Genomic DNA, 18,630 nt, shown 5'->3' with positions numbered 1-18,630 from the left:
GTACCTATGCTATAGACAAATTAGAAAAAACAAATGTAGTATACAGCATTAGTTGTACTCGGTGTGAAGCTGAGTATGTTGGTGAGACCAGAAGAAATCTTTCAAATCGCAATATTTCTCACAAAAGTAATTGCCGAATTAAAAAACCATCTTGTGCTTTGGCAGAACATTTAATCGATAAAGACCATATTATGGATTTTGATAACATTAAAATTTTATGTAGTGAAAGTAATAAATTCAAAAGGACTTTTTTGGAAATGGTTTGAATTAGCAAAAGTGAGAATAATTTAAACAAAAGATCAGAAATTCAAAATCTAAGCAAAATTTATAATTATATTATTTCTTTATAATTTATATATGAAACCTGTAAAATATCACATTTTGATTTAATTTTCCATATATTTGTTACATTTTTTTAGACATCTATCAATGGTGAATAAATCTTCGTCTTTTTTGTTACTAAACAAAAAAGAATTTCAAAACAAAATTTTATTTTTGGCAATATAATTGTCAAAAACAAAAATTTTAAGTTGGCATTTATGACATTGAGGCTTAATTGTAATTGGTCGCTATTCTAACTTATTTATAAATTCAATTGTTTTTGTGTTAAAAAAAAAAATTTTCAAAATTATATTAAAATTTTAGAGAAACTAACTGAATGAATGAAGCTAGGTGGACTAAACACTGGAGTGGCATGTTATGCTGGCATCTCACATAACGTGGAAAGGCGCTCTTCGCTGGTTCACGTCGGCAATCACAAATAGAAAATAAATATTAGTAAAAAAAAGAAAAGAACACGGTTGGCATTCCACGTTAGTGTGAAATTAATTAATATTTATTTTTTGATAACTAACTCAATGGGGCGTATCCCCTCGAGATTTCGGATTTAGTATAGCTCCTTACACATCATTTTTATACATCAAAATTCCAACACAACTTCGTTACATCATTCCATAGTAAAATTACCACGAAACTGACCGTATCTGTCCATGGTTATGTTTAAAAGGTTAGAGAGGTAAGTACGTACATATGTATGTACATTACATATCTCCGAACTTCTTTTAAAATATTTATTTACCTACTAATGACCGGACTACACGCGTCGACCTTAAATAGACAGTTTTGCCCTATCCCAGGGATCGTAAAACACAAATATGTGGTATTAATAGAAGAAATAAAAATGGTATTTCACGTGGCATTGTTTACCGTTTTTAATTTTTGTTTCTTTCTAGTATGTATTTTCTGTTTCAGTTAGCCAATGAAGAACGCAGGTCCACGTTCTGCCAAATCTCAGCTCTGGATTTCAAGCATATAGAGGTACGGGAAGACCTCTGACACGGTTGACAAATGATATAAACAGCATTATAACAAACTGTATTTATAAAACACAGCAGTAAACGCTACAAGATTGTGTGATAATGATGACCCTATCCATAGGAGCAAATTTTAAGTTGGACCATCGATTCTTATTTTGAACACCTTTACATTTTAAAAATTTCTTACAAAGGCCTGGGAGCAAAATATTTAAGATTTTTAATAAAGTTTTATTCCTAAACATGAATTAGGAAGTATATTGGTATAAAAATCGCTGTACTTTCTACGACATTCACCTTTTAACCTTTAACTGAGATTATATCACACTTTTTATCCAGTTTGTCGTTGATTGTAGTCATGAATAAATCAAGAGTTTATTTTTATTTTATTTTAAGTTTCTTTGTTAGTTTATCTGTTAAATCTGTGTATTGCATCAATAATATAGGTAAGTATTCATAAATTAAATAGATGAATAGTTCGGTGCTTAAATACTCATAATAAGTAATTCTTTAAATAGGTTGTAGAATAAGAATAACTAATGATACAAACGAGAAATTTGTACCAGTATTACTCAAGAATAGCTCAGTCGGATTTAATTTGGTGATTACAGAAAATAGCATAATTAATTTAGAAAAAGGTGACTATCTTACGTTTTATTGTCCTAAGAAGAACTACCTTAGAATAAGTAAGTGTTCGAATTTTATTTATTAATATTTATTTATATACATATATATATATATATATATATATATATATATATATATATATAAATTTTATTTATTAATATTTATTTATATATATATATATATATATATATATATATATATATATATATATATATATATATATATATGTAGTTTATTATTTCCTGACCGTGAATATTTAAATAAAATTTTTTTTATTTCCTGGGTTTGTCGGTCTGATGTAAATAAAACTATTTAATTTTTGTTTAAACCTTTCGGCAAATTTGCCATTTCCAATAATCACTTTAAAAAATTGGTATCTGACATTGACAGATGACATCTGGCAGGTATCTTAAAATAGGAGTGATGCAGGGTTGTAGGTATTTTAAATATCTGCCATAGTGCATTTAAAAAACAACTCAATTTATTAAATTTTGATAAATATGGAAGATCTTTGATGTCACTCTTATTATTAATAGAATTTGGATCTTTTTTATGTGAATCATCTCCGATATGCATCTTTTGTTGTAATTTTGTTCTTTTTCCAAAATCTGTACATTTTCAAAATCAAAAGAATGAATTTCTAGAGAATGTTTGGCTAAAGTTGTTGTGTTTAATGCATTGGTTTGTACACTATGTTTGTGTGCAACAACTCCTCTGTGTAGGTATTGGTGTGTTTGCCCAATTTATGTTGCATTGCATAAATTGTAAAGACTGTAATGCAACATATGACAACAAATAGAGTAGTAAAGACGACAAGAGACGGTTCCCCAATTGGAAAACGATCAGTAGGAAGACCACGTAAACGATGAAATGACAGTTTACTGGAGGCATATTAAAAAACAGACAGAGTCATGTTTACAAATAACGGAGAAGAAGTATAAGAAAAAAGAAAAGAAGTACAAGAAGACTATAAAGACAGAGTTGTAGACAGAGATAATAATGCAAGTGAAGCACTGGAATTGACAATAAATCTTCAAAAATCTAAAGTAATTGCGATTACCAAAACCGATGAAGATTGTTGCATTGACCTAAATAACACTTATTCATAACAAGTTTACAAATTCAGATACCTAAGAGTACTACTAAACGATAAGTAGGATAGATATAGAAATAAAACCAAAAAGAACAAACTAGGAAGCTCAGAGATCCATATTGACGTTATTAAATGCTATGTTTGGTCAGTTCTTCTGCGTAGAGTCGAAGCCTGGACATTAAAATTAAATACCGTGAGACATATTGCGGCGAAGGGTAAGTATATGAATTTAAAGGGTAATGAAAAAATCCAATTTTGAACTGGCCATCCACCCCAATAAAATCTATCGCCTACCTACCTAAATTTCTTACCTGCGAGAGGCAGCCAATTCGTGTGTACCCAAAAATTTATGCAATGCTTGTAGTAGGGCGTCGCCACCATTCTTGTAGAGCTCACTACAAATTTGATCAGTTCCTGGTGCTTTATTATTTTTAAGTTTTTTAATAGCTTGATCCACCTCTTCAGTGGTAGATGGTCTTTCGTTTGGGCTGAATAGATTCCAATCATTTCGATTTGCTACGGTGTTATCTGCTTCTTTGATATAATGGCCGTTAAATCTTGCATCGAAAATTTCAACCCATCGGTTCAATTACGTCAGATTCGTGAGATCTCCCATTCAATCAGATAAATTAAATAAAACGTAATTTTTAAAACTATGAGTTTTACAAAACAAAACAAACACTCTTAAACTTCGTTTATTTTATTTTATGAGTACTTAAGTGCTCCCATATCTAATTAGCCTTCTTCGGTCCATCTTTGGACATAGGCCTCCCCAATCCTTTTCCATTCTTCTCTGTCTGTCGCTATAGTCATCCAAATAGAGCCCACGTGCTTCTTGATATCATCTGCCCATCTTATTTGGGGCCTTCCTCTGCTTCGTTTATATTCCCACGGTCTCCAACTTATAAGAATTTTGTTCCATCGGTCTTCTTTTTGTCTTATATTGTGTCCGGCAAATCTTCATTTCAATTTTGAAACTTCTTGTCTAACATCCCTCACTTGTATTTTCTCTCTTATCGACTCGTTTCTCTTTTTATCCATTAGTCTTATGTGCAACATTTGTCTTTCCATTGCTCTTTGGGTTTTTATGATTATGTCCATGTTTGCTTTTGTAAATATCCACGTTTGGGAACCATAAGTGAGAACAGGGAGTACGCATTGATTGTATACTTTGGTCTTAAGATGCTGTAGATATCTTTTGTTTTTAAGAATGTAGCTTAGTTTGCCAAATGCCGCCCATGCCAGTCTAACTCGTCTTTTTATCTCTGCTGTTTGGTTTTCTTTGTTAAGTTTTATAGTTTGACCCAGATATATATAATCCTGAACTATGAATGGTTCAAGCGTTGTCCACAAATTTTTATACCTTTTTCTTCTTATTCTAATCTTTTAAAAATATCTTCCAGAGCCTGATTGAAAAGTTTCGGTTATACTGTCACCCTGTCTCACGCCTTTATTTATTTGTATTGATTTTGTTCCTTCATATACTTTCATTTTTGTTTTGGCTTCCTTATATATATTGACTATTAGTTCCGTATATCTGTGGTTAATTTTGCTGTTAATCAAAGAACTTTATACTGTCAAGTATTCTACACTCTCGAAAGCCTTTTCGAAATCTATGAACGCTATATATAGAGGAATGTGGTATTCATTTGCTCGTTCTATAAGTATTTTCATACTTAGTAAATGGTCACTTATGCTGAATCCCTTTCTAAAACCAGCTTGTTCTTTCGACTGGTATCCGTCGAATTTTGTCGTCAATATATTGGTTAAAATTTTTGTTAGGAGTTTATACATTACATTGAGGAGTATTATAGGACGGTAGTTTTTTATATCTGCTTTATCGCCTTTCTTGTGTAGGATAATGGTTACAGATTCCTTCCAGTTGTTTGGGATTCTTTTTTCTTTTAATATTTTGGTAAAAAGGGAATGTAGAGTATTAATTATCACTTTTCCACCATACTTCAGCATCTTTGCAGTTATTCCATCTTTTCGAGGTGATTTGTTATTTTTAATTTTTTTCAATGCCTTCCTTATTTCTTATTTGCGTATTTCTGGCTCTAGCTCTGAGTTGACATTTTTTATTTTAGCCTTAATTTGGTTTTTAATTTCTTCTGGTGGTTCCTTTTTTGTTTTATATAATTCTGAGTAGAAATGGTGGATAATATTTATGATACCATCTTTAATGTTTGTTTGTACTACGTTTACATCTTTTATTTTGTTTATTTCACACTTACCTAATTTCGGTCTTAAGCATTTCATATTTTTGTTGTTCTGTATTACTTTTTCTATTTTTTTTTGTTCTTTTCTCTTATTTTCTTTTATCAATATGCTTCTTGTTTTATCGATTTCTACATATTCTATATTCTATAGATTTCCTTTTGCCTTTTTCGTTCAGCTTCCTTCTTTTATCCATAAGCTTCTTTGTTTCTGTTGATATATAGTTGTTCTTTTTTAGATCCTTTTTTGCTATTTCTTTTCCTGATGTAATCATCGTTGCTGTAAGTATGTTGTCTATTTCGTCTATATCTTTATCATCACTGTCTAATTTTTGGGTAAGTTGTTCTTTTAATAGGGCACTGTATATATCTTTATATTGCTCTAGTTTGTTTTTATCTACTAGATCACAGTTTTTAATTATTTTTCTTTTCATTTCATAGTTACCGTCAACACTAATTTTTGATCTGACCATCTTGTGATCGCTACCTTTTGTGAATCTGTTAAGAATTGTTACATCTTTAATGATATATCGTTCCGTGGACAGTATGTAGTCGATCTCATTTTTTGTAGATCTATTAGGGCTGAACCATGTCCACTTTCATTGGGGCTTCTTTTTGTAAAAGGAGTTCATTGCGTATAGATGCTTTTCTTCTAGGTAGTTCATCAAAGTAGCACCTCTATCATTTCTCTGGCCATACCCGAAATCTCCTATTTTAGTTTTTTCTTTGTTAAGTTTTTTACCCAGTTTGGCATTGAAATCTCCAATTACTAGTGTAAGACGATTTAATGTTCTTCCATAGCTTTGATATATAGTGCTCCCAGAAGCAGACTTAAAATAATCTGTTATGAAGATGACGCAATAGTACTATCTTAAAGTAAAGTCGATTTACAACGTATGCTGCACCAATTTAATATAACCGCCAGAAAATTTAACATATTAATTTCTCCAAAAAGACAAAATGCATTGTTCCAACAGCAAATTTACTAAGATGTAAATTGGAGCTGGAAGGTCAGATAATAGAACAAGTGATGGAGTTTAAATATCTAGGCATCACATTATCTAGCTATAGAAAGCTCAAAACTGAAGTAGAAGATCAAATGAATAGAGCAAACAGAGCCACAGGCTGCCTGAATGAAACAATATTCTTCTTCTTCTTAAGGTGCCATGCATTTCTGCGTAGGCGTCCACCGTACATCGTCTTGTCAGGTGAGATGTTAAATATTCTGAAACAATATTAAGAAATAAAAATATCGGGAAAGGAAATGGCCTATAGTCTGAAGGCTGATACGATCACTTATACAGAGTCGTTTAAGATATGGTTGCACAAAAGGCAATGTTTGTAGAGGATATTATTACAGAATCTCAGCTTAGTATAAAAGGTAAAATCAAGGGTCGAAGAAGAATTAAAAGAAAACAGATATCATGGCTTAAGAAATAGGATTGTTTTTACTTCTATTTGGTACTGAAGTAGTTCATTAATTAGCATTTTATGACTTTTTTTGTGTATCAGCGATTGTGTTGTTGTTTGATTTTTAGTGTTGTATTCTATTTTATCATTCAGTTTGAGTAATCTATATTATTTGGACTGGATGTCTACTATTGACCAGGGTAACCGATATTATTTGTCGTTTCTTTCTATCTGCTTTTTTAATTTTGTGTTAATATAGTTATTATGTTCTAGCGAATACAAGTCTAGAACACGGACGATGCCTTACTGGTAATATTTTAAATATTAAAGGAAATACTTTTAATTTTTCTAATATCTTGTGTAAGAATCAGGTTGAAGGAGAACTACAAAGAACAGAAGATACTTGTGGGCACAAAAATGGACGCTTATTTAATATTGGCTACCAAGTAACTCCTGAAGATTTTGTAACTCTTATTAAGATATGCTACGATGAGTATTTGGCACTGCCGTTATATGCAGTGCATACTATTTTTGGAAAAGAAATTGAGTGTAAGTAATTAATTTAAGTTACCTACTATTTATGGATTTATTCTAAGGCTATAAAATAAAACTGGCAACAAAAGTGAAAGAAAATTCTAAAACCGACAATATAAACTGAGCGGAAGCAAAATGAAACACAGGTTATTACCTACATATTTGCCAAATTTCACTTTGTATCTAAGATGTGCAAACAAAATTTTGGATACTCAAATATTTAAAAAAAAAATTATAAAAATTCGATTACAAATTGTGTTTAAACAATTTTTAACATGTTTTGATACTGAGTCAAATTCATTTCACAATTTTATATTAATATGATAAACAAATATTTATGGATGTAATAAATAAAAATTTTTAATTATGTTTAGGAGATACACAGAGAAGGTTGATTTGTAAATAAAAACAAACAATACCTATTCGCTTAAAAAAAATGCAGTAAGAACAATAAATTATTGAAAATAAATTTACCATTATAAACTCGTGGCAAAAATAATTAGATTTTTCATTTCAACGTTTAAAAAAATATTTGTTTACCATTACTCCAGTCGTCAGAGATTTGACCTCTAAAAATCATACTAACAAGCTGAATTTTGATAATGTCAATAGATCACATGTCATATGTCAGTTAAAAAAATATCCATAAGGGGCGCTTACGTCGAGGTTTGGTATTAAATCATAACCTCATATTATTCCTTAGATTCAGATATACATTTCAATACATTGCGGATTTTCAGCCATAGTTTCACAGTGTTTAAAATTTGTGAAATTAGTGAATTATTTAATCTATAGATCAGAAAATATATTCTTAACTACCCCAGTAAATAACTAAGAAAGACTTATTTTGTGATTTATTGGACTTTTTGAAGTCAGTGGGTATATCAAGTCAAGTCAAGTCAATTTTATTGATCACATGCGACATTATACAAAGTACATGCACGAGACAAGTCAAAGGTACAGAAATACATCTTAAAAATATATAAATTAATAAACACGATAAAACATAATTAAAAGTTATTTTTAGAATATGGCTCTAGCACACAAAAGTATTGATGTACACACCTTCGAAAGTTTGACTGATGTAAATTCATTCGTATATCTATTGGAAATTTGTTAAAGAAACTTATCGCTGCATAATGTATAATAAGTCTACTGGCAAAACTTTTCACTATAATAAAAAATTTAAGGCGACATTTATCCTACAGCATTTCTCTAAAGAATACTGTGGTGTGGAAGTGGATAAACTTACATTTATTTGTTTTAATAAAATTTTCAGAAGTCTCAGTGTATGTTTATTTTATCTTAAACAAAATACTTATCATGTAAAAAATTGTGTGCTAGATAACTTCGTGTTATTTTTAGTTTTTAAGATACAAATACCAATAAGAGGATCTTAAACAACTTGGCTTGCAACAAAATTTGGTAAACATTTTTCAACTTTACAATAATATAACCTATAGAAATTTTTTAAAATTTGAATTACACCTGTAAGCAAGTAAATAAACCTCCTTTTAGCTATCCATTTTCTAGGTACCTACACAATTTTAAAAACATTTTAACAAAAAGATCCACTCAGTGTTTCATATATTTTTGAAATATGGTGAATATTTATCCAGATATGTCTATATGTAACTGCTTTGCTTTGTCAATAAATGACTTTTTTTATTTTTTGTCTTATACTTAACCAATGAAATAACAAAAATTAAATCTTGTTTAATTCTTATATTTTCCAAGTTTAAAATAAATTATAGTTGACAAATAGTAATAAGTCACAAATATTAGAATCTGTAAAACTAATAAAAAAGAAATGATGTCCCACCAGGAATCCAATTGATCAATATAGGTAGATCTAGAGATAGGAAAATAATTTTCACAAAGTGTTAATTATTCTATTTTTAAAATTACAAATCATAAAACGGTTATAAATTATTTCATTCAGATATGGGAATAATTTAGAAAGAATTCCATTTTTCAGTATTTTATGTTTTTTTTAAGCCCATAAAATTTTTAATAATGATTCTACGATTGGCAATGGCCCTTATTTTTAATATTTCTTCTTCTGTTAACTGAGCTTTCTGAACTTTAAATGAAGGTTTATTTAAATGTATTCTTTTTTCCTCTAAAAGATCTGATATATCAAAACCCCTGTCCGCTAAAATAAATTCTCCTTCTTTAATAAGTCCTAAAGTTCCGGATTTTACTGTAATTTTTCTGTCTAAAATACTGCCTCCGTAAACATTAGGTAAAATGTTTTACATATAATTTCACCTTTTTTAGAGTATTAGTATTTTAAAGGTATTGGTTCCATAATATGTAGAAAATGTTGCCTGTTGTATAATAGGATCATTGCTTCGGTCTATTGGAATTTCGGTACACTCCAGAATAATTTTGTACTTACTGGTCTTCTGAATTTCTTCCAATGTTTCAAAAGTAAGTTTTTTTTTAAGCAAGTGTAAAGATGCTTGGTCCACTTAACAAATATTTTTCGGACAGTTCGAATGTCTACTGCAAAAATTGCTTTAACCCTTAACCCGAAACATTGGTCTAACGGACCACAGCGAAAGGATAGTCTGCTAATGGCGGCAACAGTGTAGGCCGCGTGCACTGTCCATTTAAATACCTTCTTAACACGTTCAAGTCCGACAACGCGACTGTCGCGTTCAGTGAATATAGCCTCAGAGGCCACCAACGCGAGTCGCGCGGTCTTTGACTATATGACAATATATGAACGTTATCTCAACGGATTTTTCACGCATTACAACAAATATCTGCTGGCCGCTTCGAAACACTGGCATATACTGGAGTTTGTGTGGTTTTCGAATTCCAATGTTAAACTTTATTCTGAGTATATGACAATGTATGAATGTTATCTAGGCGGATTTTTCAAAAATTATAATAAATATCTTCTGTCCCATTGATAAATTGGATGATAAAATATGAAACATTCAATTTCATTGCTTACTTTTTAAATATTCAAGCTAGACGTGCTCGAAAACGACAAAATTAGCTGTAATAAAAGGTTGTAAAGTAATAAAAGTAAAAGCATGGGTAAGCTTTGAAAGAATTACCAGATGTATTTAGATTATATTGCATTTCCAATAATTTGTTGTATTAATATAATCTTATCCCGTCGGTTTATTTTGCTATGCATTCAGTAATATTTTCTACGCCTTCGGTGTTAGATGTTTTATGATTTTACTGTTAGTCATTAGTTTAGTTTAGAAGAATTTAAATTTTTCTTGGTTTGTTGTTTCACATAAGAACCATAAAAATTAATCGTATGAATGATTATTGGAAGAAAAATCATTTATTTAGTATTCCAGTGTTTGGACAATACATGAGCCGAAATCGTTTTATGTTAATTTTGCGTGCCTTACATTTTAACAATAATAGTGACAATAACCAGTCCAGACTTGCCAAGATATCTTCATTATTAGATTTTTTTAATAATAAAATGAAGAATCTTTATTATCCAGAAAGAAAATTAGCCCTAGATGAATCTATGATTTTATGGAGAGGAAGACTTAGTTTTCGTTAATTTCTCAAGGGCAAACGACACAAATATGGTGTCAAACTGTATACTTTGGCAGAATGTACCGGGATGATTCAACGCATATTAGTTTATAGTGGAGCTAGTGACCCTGTAGTTGGAGGACGTAATCATACGGAAAAAGTAGTGCTAAATTTGATGGATTCGAAACTAAATATTGGTCACTCCTTATATATGGATAATTTTTATAATATTGTGTTCCATTGTGTAAAAAACTACTTTCGGTTAAAACTTATCTTACAGGAACATTGAGAACAGAAAGAGCGGAAAATCCACACGAAGTTGTTTCTCAAAAATTAAAACAAAATGAACTGGTGAGTGCTTACAATAATAAAGGGATATGTGTGTGTAAATGGAAAGATCAGCGAGATATTTTAATGATCTCTTCCAAATTTGGTCATGAAATGGTTCCAACAATATCTAGGAAAGGAATTGATAAAGAAAAGCCCCGTTTAGTCGCTAAATATAACAAAAATTAAGGTGGTATTGACTTAGGCGACCAGATGTTAAATTATTATAGTTGCAAACACAAAACTATGAGGTGGTAAAAAAAAATTTCTTTTAAGTCAATTTCTACAAATCTGCTCAATAAATAAACTTTGCGCGATTTTTGCCATTTTTTAGGATTCTCATGCGATCAATAAAATTTATCAACGTCATTGACCAGTCGTAGTGGAATTTCTATTGCTAGGGTGTAGTATTTAAAATATAACATGAAATTTAGTTTTTGAGTTTTGGCAACAAATGGAGTCATTTGAAATATGCCTCAAAAATACAGATTTTAAACTTTTACCTTACAAATCGATTTCTCGTCAAGGAAAATATCTCCACGAAGACAGTATTAGGTAAAATTTGTAGCTGGAATTATATATTTTAGAAAAACGTACTTGTGTTACCGAAAAGAAAATGTTTTAAATGATCTAGATCAATTCTAATGTGAAAGTTTAAATTCAGCGTTTTTAGGCATATTTCAAATGTCTCACATTTTTACAATAACTTAAAACCGAAATTTCATGCCATATAGGTACAAGTAATAAATTTTATTGGTCTTATGAGAATCGTAAAAAATGGCAACGGAACGTTTTATTTATTTAAAATCTTTATAAAAGCTGTTTTTATTTGCGGCAAAATACAAAAATTGCATATAAAACATACACTCTTTACATTTAAAACGCATTTTGAATTTTTTCGATAGGATGCTCTGTTCAAAAGATATCGAATTTTTACCGTCGAGTTGATAAAAATTTTATTTAAAATTGATTTCACATGCATAACTGACATTCGAAACCGCTGGTCGCTTTAAGCATTGTTCCTGAGGGAACGGTTTACTCTACAGAAAAAATGTTTATTAACATTTTTGTTTAAAATGATCTCAGCCACATTTTTAATTTGAAAAATTTTTTCTACGGCGTATAGATTCTTCGATTTTTTCCCAGGCGAGGACGGTTTTGGGGGAAAGCCAGAGGGTAGAAGTGGTAGACTTTTTTGCATCATTTTTAGATTATTAAAATTGATATTCTTCGCAAAATTCAGCTTATTTATGAGTCGTTGTGACGATATGGCGATGTACTCCAGTCGTCACTGACGACTGGAGTACATCGATTTCTATAAATCACTATGATCATTTAACTATTGTCACTATTGGAACTAACAATAAACTCATCTTCTAAAGTCTATTCAGCGAGAATTTACACGGGTTTCCGATTAGGTAAATAAACATTCAACTGATTGTATATAGGTAATATAATTATTCTTTTAATTTAATCTATTGCTTAAAATCCCAATTCTCCCTACCATTAAGCTAAATAACAAAAGATAGAGTACATTAAAAATGTGTCAGAATTGTTTCTGGATCACGAACAACGTTTTGTTGCTGCGATCCAATAATATATACCATCTAATATTCATTTTTTGGTACAAATTTATTTTGTTATTTTATTTATTTTTCCGTCGACCGTTCATTTATGATTGATTTTAACACCCTCAAAATCATTGATTAATGACCCCAATTAATGAATGATTTTCTATTAATGAACGATTTCATTATAGGCAATACAACATACATTGCTTGTATAAATTAATTTAATCACATTTAACGCTCTGTGATTGGCAGTTACCTGTGGTGTAGGCAACCAAACATACCTATTTATATTCCCACTAAAAAATTATTTAAAATGAAGTAGCCGCTGTAAGTACTGTCTATCATTGTATGTCATTATTTATCGTTAAGTAAATAAAAATTTAAACTAAGATATTTTTATTTCTGAAAAGTACGGTCGACGAAAAAGTTTTGTAACGAACTCGTGAATTAAAATGGCGATTAACAATCTCGAACATTAACGCACTCGCTTCGCTCGCGCGTTAATATATCTTAATTGTTAATCTCCCTTATTAATACATTTGTTGGTTAAATAACTATTAGTATGTTGTATGTTATACTACGATCTAGTCCCGATTTTAAGTAAATCACACTTAAATTAGAAATGTTGCCTACATTTGGCGCAAATTAAAGACTGTAAAATATCATCAATTACGATTAAAATATATTACAATTACCATAATGTATATAGAAAATTTTATAGATTTAGTATAGTTAATTAGATTTTAACATTTTTTAACAATCTTAGTAGATTTTAAAATTTAAGTTTATTTAGAATTCTTTCATTAAATTTATAATTATTAAAATGTATTGAATTAATGCACAGGCTTATATTTTTAACTTTATTGCAATGACAATATTAAAAAATCGTTTTTTATTGTAAATAAACAATGTTCAAAATTTTAAAATTATTTTTAATTCTAATCATACATAATTCTGTCAAAAATAAAAATTTTTTACTCTCGAGTAACAATCACATTTTTCTAAAATACTTCATATACAACTAATGAAAGTTGATATCAGATGGTATATGGTATAGATCAGAAACAAAGAAAGTAAATAGACGAAGTTAGTTTGTTCAACGTCACTTTATGTTTAAATAAACTACCACTAGAGTAGAGGTAGAGGCTTATAAAACATTTTCTATAAGATTATAATGTAACTGTTGTTATAAGAAAATAAAACCGTTATAATTTCATTATATTTTCTCACATTTTTCTCACGTTTTATGATATTGTATATGTATTTATAAAATATCATAAAATGACGTTTAACAAACGTCATTTTGTCATAACGTCATAACAAAGGAACTAAAACTGTAGTGGTGAAGTTTTATAAAACATTTTGAATTCACAATTAATAAAAAAAATAAGGGTCATTCATCGAAAAATATCCTATCTCCTAAGTTGGACCAACAAATACACTTTTACAAAATTTCATTTTATTCGGTTTAGTGGTTTTTGAATATTAGCTTAGACAAACACAGTGACACGAGATTTTTATATGTAAACATACTGGTAATTGTATTTTAGATGCTACAAAATTTGCCAACCGTACCAAATTTAGTACGGAAGGTATTCCTCGTGATGTTGCCGCTGAAGTAATATATAGAGGTGGAAGACGTGATCAAAAAGTTAAAATAAGTAATCTTCTAGGAGGAACGAAATTTGGAGAATGCTATATAAATAACCAATCGTCTTATCTAGCACGGGGTCATTTAGCACCAGATCAAGATTTCTTATTTGCTAGTGGTCAGTTATCAACGTATTTTTACATTAACACATTAACACTTGCCCCCAGTGGTAAGTATTACATCTGCTTCACGATAAGTATTTCAGTATATATATATATATATATATATATATATATATATATATATATATATATATATATATATAATCAACGATGTATGAATTAGAGAATTTTATAATTTTTGGGTTGCCCGAAATATGTTGGAAGCAAAAGATGCTGTCAATAGGTATGTATTCAAGGAATAATAAATTTGCTGCAATTTTCCGATTAGACAAGGAGCTACAGAATAAAACAACAAAAAATGGTTACGCTCTTGACAGAATTCGAATCTATGCCGGCCCAAGCTCAATTGATTTTAATCCCATCTCCTTAACTACTTCTTAACTCTTAACTCTTAACTCTTCTTAACTACTCTCTTAAATAGTGTCGGTGATAAACTTCATCCATTTCCCTATAATATTTTTCAGTAGCCTTAATAAGAACTAGATTTAACTTCAAATGTGCCATTTCCTTTCACAACTGTAAAATGAGCGTGCTATCATAGAGTTGGGATTGGTATTCAAAGTTAAAACTGGTTTTTTACCCAATTAACACATAAACCATAATTTTCAAAGTTTTCTTGCCCCCGATACGAAAGCATAGCCTACATAACATGAGTAGCGATAATGGACTACGACCGATAAACTTGGCAGTTGCACTAAATATGACAGTCGCTAGCACCTATTTTGAACACAAAAGCCTACACTAGGTAACCTGAACCTATCCTGATAACAGAACAACGAGTCAGATAAATCAAGTCTTAGTAGACTCAAGGTATGGAACAGACGTAATAAACTGCAGAAGTTATAGAGAAGCAAACATAGACTCATTGTCTAGTGATCTCAACATTGAGGACTAGAATTTCAAACATCATTAAAGAAAATAAAATGCATAGTAAAAAATTAAGTGTACAAAAGCTGATATATGCGACAATTGCAGAACAGTACTCGGAAAACATTACCAACAAGCTAAGGAATCAAAATGTAAAGGAATAAGATCAGACAGATATAGACTCCTACTGGACCAACATTAAGAAAAAACATTAAAGCAGCAGCGAAAAATGAAATAGTAATAGAAATTTGTGCCCGTAAATCATTGGTTTGACGATGAATGCAAGAATGCAACAAAAGAAAAGAATAAAGCCTACAGAAAGATGCTTACTCGACGAACTAGAACAACTGTAGGAAATTACCGGACAAAGAGAAGAAAAGAAAAGAGGATACACAAAAGAAAAAACCATCTAATTAAATAAGGAACTTAAATATATAGAAAACTTAAACAGAGAGAAAGAATTCAGAGCATTCTATAAGAAGGTTAACATCAACAAAAAAATATTTAAGGCAACCACTAGTTAACGCAGAAGTCCAAATGGTGGCTTATTACCAACAAGGAAAGATGTATTGAATAGATGGGAAGAATACGCTCTCGAGACACTTAATATAGACGAAGAAGAAGAAAACCTGGAAGACGAAAGAGATGAGGTAAGTGGAACAGACGAGAGGGAAGCGGAACCACCACAGATATTTATAGTTAAAGATGCAGGTAAAAAACTAGTCAGAAAGAAATCACCCGGAAAAGATAATCTCCCAGCTGAACTATATAAAGAAGGTATCGACGATACCATAATGGTATTACAGCAGCTTATAAAAGAAATATGGACACAGAAATCCCTCCCCAATGATTGGAATATTGGAATACTTTGCACCATACACAAAAAAGGAGATATCTTTAAATGCTCTAACACAGATGAATTACGCTTCTAAATGCAGCGTGTAAAATATTTTTCACAGTACCATGTCACCGTATGGCACCATATGTAGAACGCATTGGTACGAAAATACCAGGCTGGTTTGAGAGATAGTAAATCGACAATTTATTAGACTGCAACCCTGAAACAAATTAAAAAAAAAACACTGAACTATGGTATTGATACTCATTACATATTTATGGACTACAAAGCAGTCTACGACTGTGTGAATAAAAGAGAAATGTTCAAAACAATGAAAAAGCTAGAAATACCAAATTAGTTGGTAAATTTAACAAAACTAACTCTTAAAAAAGTTGAATGTAAAGTACAAATTTAGGGGGAATTGTCTGAGTCATTTAAAACAAATAACGGTCTGCACCAGGGAGATTCTCTCTTCTGTATACTGTTTAATCTGGCTCTGGAAAAAGTAATACGTATGTCACAAGTCAGAGCAAATCCTTGCCTATGCTGATGATATTAACCTTGTTGGTAGAATGGAAAACGCTGTACGAGAGACCTATGTAGCATTAAAATAATCAGCTACTTACATGGATTTAATAATAAACACCAACAAAGCGAAGTATATAAAAATAAGCACGCAGTGAACGAATTTGTATACCTGAAAACACTCCTTAACACTGAAAATAATACTACCGCAAAGATAAACCGCAGAATTTGCTCGGCCAACAAATGCTATTTTACGCTCAATCTCCCCCTTAAATCTACAATTGTATTGAGAAATACAAAAATAAAACTCTACAAAACAATAATACGCCCAGTCCTAACATATGGTTCATAGACCTGGATTCTAACAAAAAGTGATAAAAAAATGTCAGGATATTTCGAATGAAAAGTATTAAGGTGAATCTATGGAGCAATGAATGAGAATGGAATGTGGAGAAGACGATATAACTAAGAACTTTATAGATTATATCAGGAGCCAGATATCGTAAAACATATTAAGATAGGACGTCTTAGGTGGATAGGTCATGTAATGCGGAAGGAACAAAATGATCCAGCTAGAAAAACGCTCCGTGATAGGCCCATTGGTCAGAGAAGAAGAGGAAGACTCAGTAAAAATTTCCTTGATAACATCCATAAAGACATGAGAAATATGGGAATACGTGCTTGGCGGAGAAAGGCAATGGATAGGGACGACTGGAGAGAAATTCTTGAGGAGGCTACGACCCACGCAAGGTTGGTTGTAAAGTCAGAATGATGATGATAATTTTCAAAGGCTCAAATCATAAGATTTCAGATAATCATTATCTTTGTAAAAAAGACTAGATTTTTAACTTAAAGTATATATAACCATATTAGTAAGGATCTTGATAGGATAAGAAAAAAAGTCGGGCTCGGTAAGGCGTTTTGAGGATAATTTAGTGCCAACAACACAAAACTTTCCCTTAAACTTCACCCCACAAAACATTGATCTTGTAATATCGCTAAAAGAGAACAGTATTTCTCTCTATGCTCTTCTTAATGGTCGATAGCATACTAAATATACGTAAAATCATCAAAGAAACATTACGTATATGCACGAATCCCGAACCTAGCCCATATCCCGCATATAAGTCACAAGGTTAAATCCATAGAAAAGAAATAATTTTGGTTAACATTTTACAATATTTTTAGGCAAAGTATCAATGGCGGCAACTGGGTCCGTTTAGAAGCTGCAATTAGGCGAAACGCTGCAAACTACCAGCACAACTTCACGATAATCACAGGCACCCATGAAGTTATGGAACTTCCAAATGCCAATACTGAATTAACAAAGATATTTCTCGCACCAAAAAATAGACTTCCAGTGCCAAAGTTTATCTGGAAGATTGTTGTAGATGTCGAAACAAAAAATGGAATAGCATTCGTTAATATAAATAATCCATTTTTAACGAAAATGTCTGAAAACGATATTCTGTGTAAAAATATCTGTAAGGATTATGATTGGGACTACCAGTATTTTAATACCAGTATTTATAAAGGTTTAATATATTGTTGTGACATCAATGAGTTAAGATATGTTGTTAATACCATCCCGTATATTACAGTTCGTGGGGTATTAAAACGCAAGAAAAATAAAATATAATCAAGGAAGTATTGAGTTAATATTTTAGAAAATGTAATGCAATAAATATAAATAAATAGTTTACAAAAAATTAAAACCAAAATATTGTCTTTAATATAACAAATACAGGATAAGTCATGATGAACTGTGCATACTCCTACATCGTTTGGAGGACTCTAGGGGGAATAACAAATTTCCATTAAAAAGTGTCTGCTCCCATTGTTTAATAATATGTAGGGTGAGTTGTGAATTTTGACGGAAATTTCTATTCGTCATAACTTTTGAACGGTAAGTTCGATGTGTCTTATATGTTGGTTAAACGTTACATTAGTACCACTAAGTTAACTGATCTATTCAAACTAGAAATAATGAGGTCCAGCTTCAAAAAATTAGTTCGTTCAT

At 30.7% G+C, this 18,630-nt stretch overlaps 1 protein-coding gene across 1 annotated transcript; it reads left to right on the top strand.

The window, feature by feature from the left end:
• Positions 1 to 1,664: 1,664 nt before the first annotated feature.
• Positions 1,665 to 18,249, top strand: LOC140435754 (salivary protein Tsal2A-like). The gene is made up of 6 exons (XM_072524474.1): positions 1,665 to 1,759; positions 1,832 to 1,999; positions 6,933 to 7,208; positions 14,158 to 14,427; positions 14,546 to 14,603; positions 17,799 to 18,249. Exons 1-6 carry the CDS (start codon positions 1,672 to 1,674, stop codon positions 18,247 to 18,249), a joined length of 1,311 nt encoding a protein of 436 aa, XP_072380575.1. The 5' UTR covers positions 1,665 to 1,671.
• Positions 18,250 to 18,630: the final 381 nt, after the last annotated feature.

The sequence above is a fragment of the Diabrotica undecimpunctata genome, chromosome 3 (genome assembly GCF_040954645.1).
Source record: "Diabrotica undecimpunctata isolate CICGRU chromosome 3, icDiaUnde3, whole genome shotgun sequence".
Lineage (NCBI taxonomy): Eukaryota > Metazoa > Arthropoda > Insecta > Coleoptera > Chrysomelidae > Diabrotica > Diabrotica undecimpunctata.
This window is presented reverse-complemented; position numbering and strand designations above follow the sequence as displayed.

Excerpts from the sequence above, each read along its gene's own strand:
- LOC140435754 (XM_072524474.1), top strand. The coding sequence starts at position 1,672 with ATGAATAAATCAAGAGTTTATTTTTATTTTATTTTAAGTTTCTTTGTT. Across the intron at positions 2,000-6,932 it reads GAAGAACTACCTTAGAATAA|CGAATACAAGTCTAGAACAC; the intron begins GTAAGTGTTCGA and ends ATTATGTTCTAG. Across the intron at positions 14,604-17,798 it reads GCAAAAGATGCTGTCAATAG|GCAAAGTATCAATGGCGGCA; the intron begins GTATGTATTCAA and ends CAATATTTTTAG.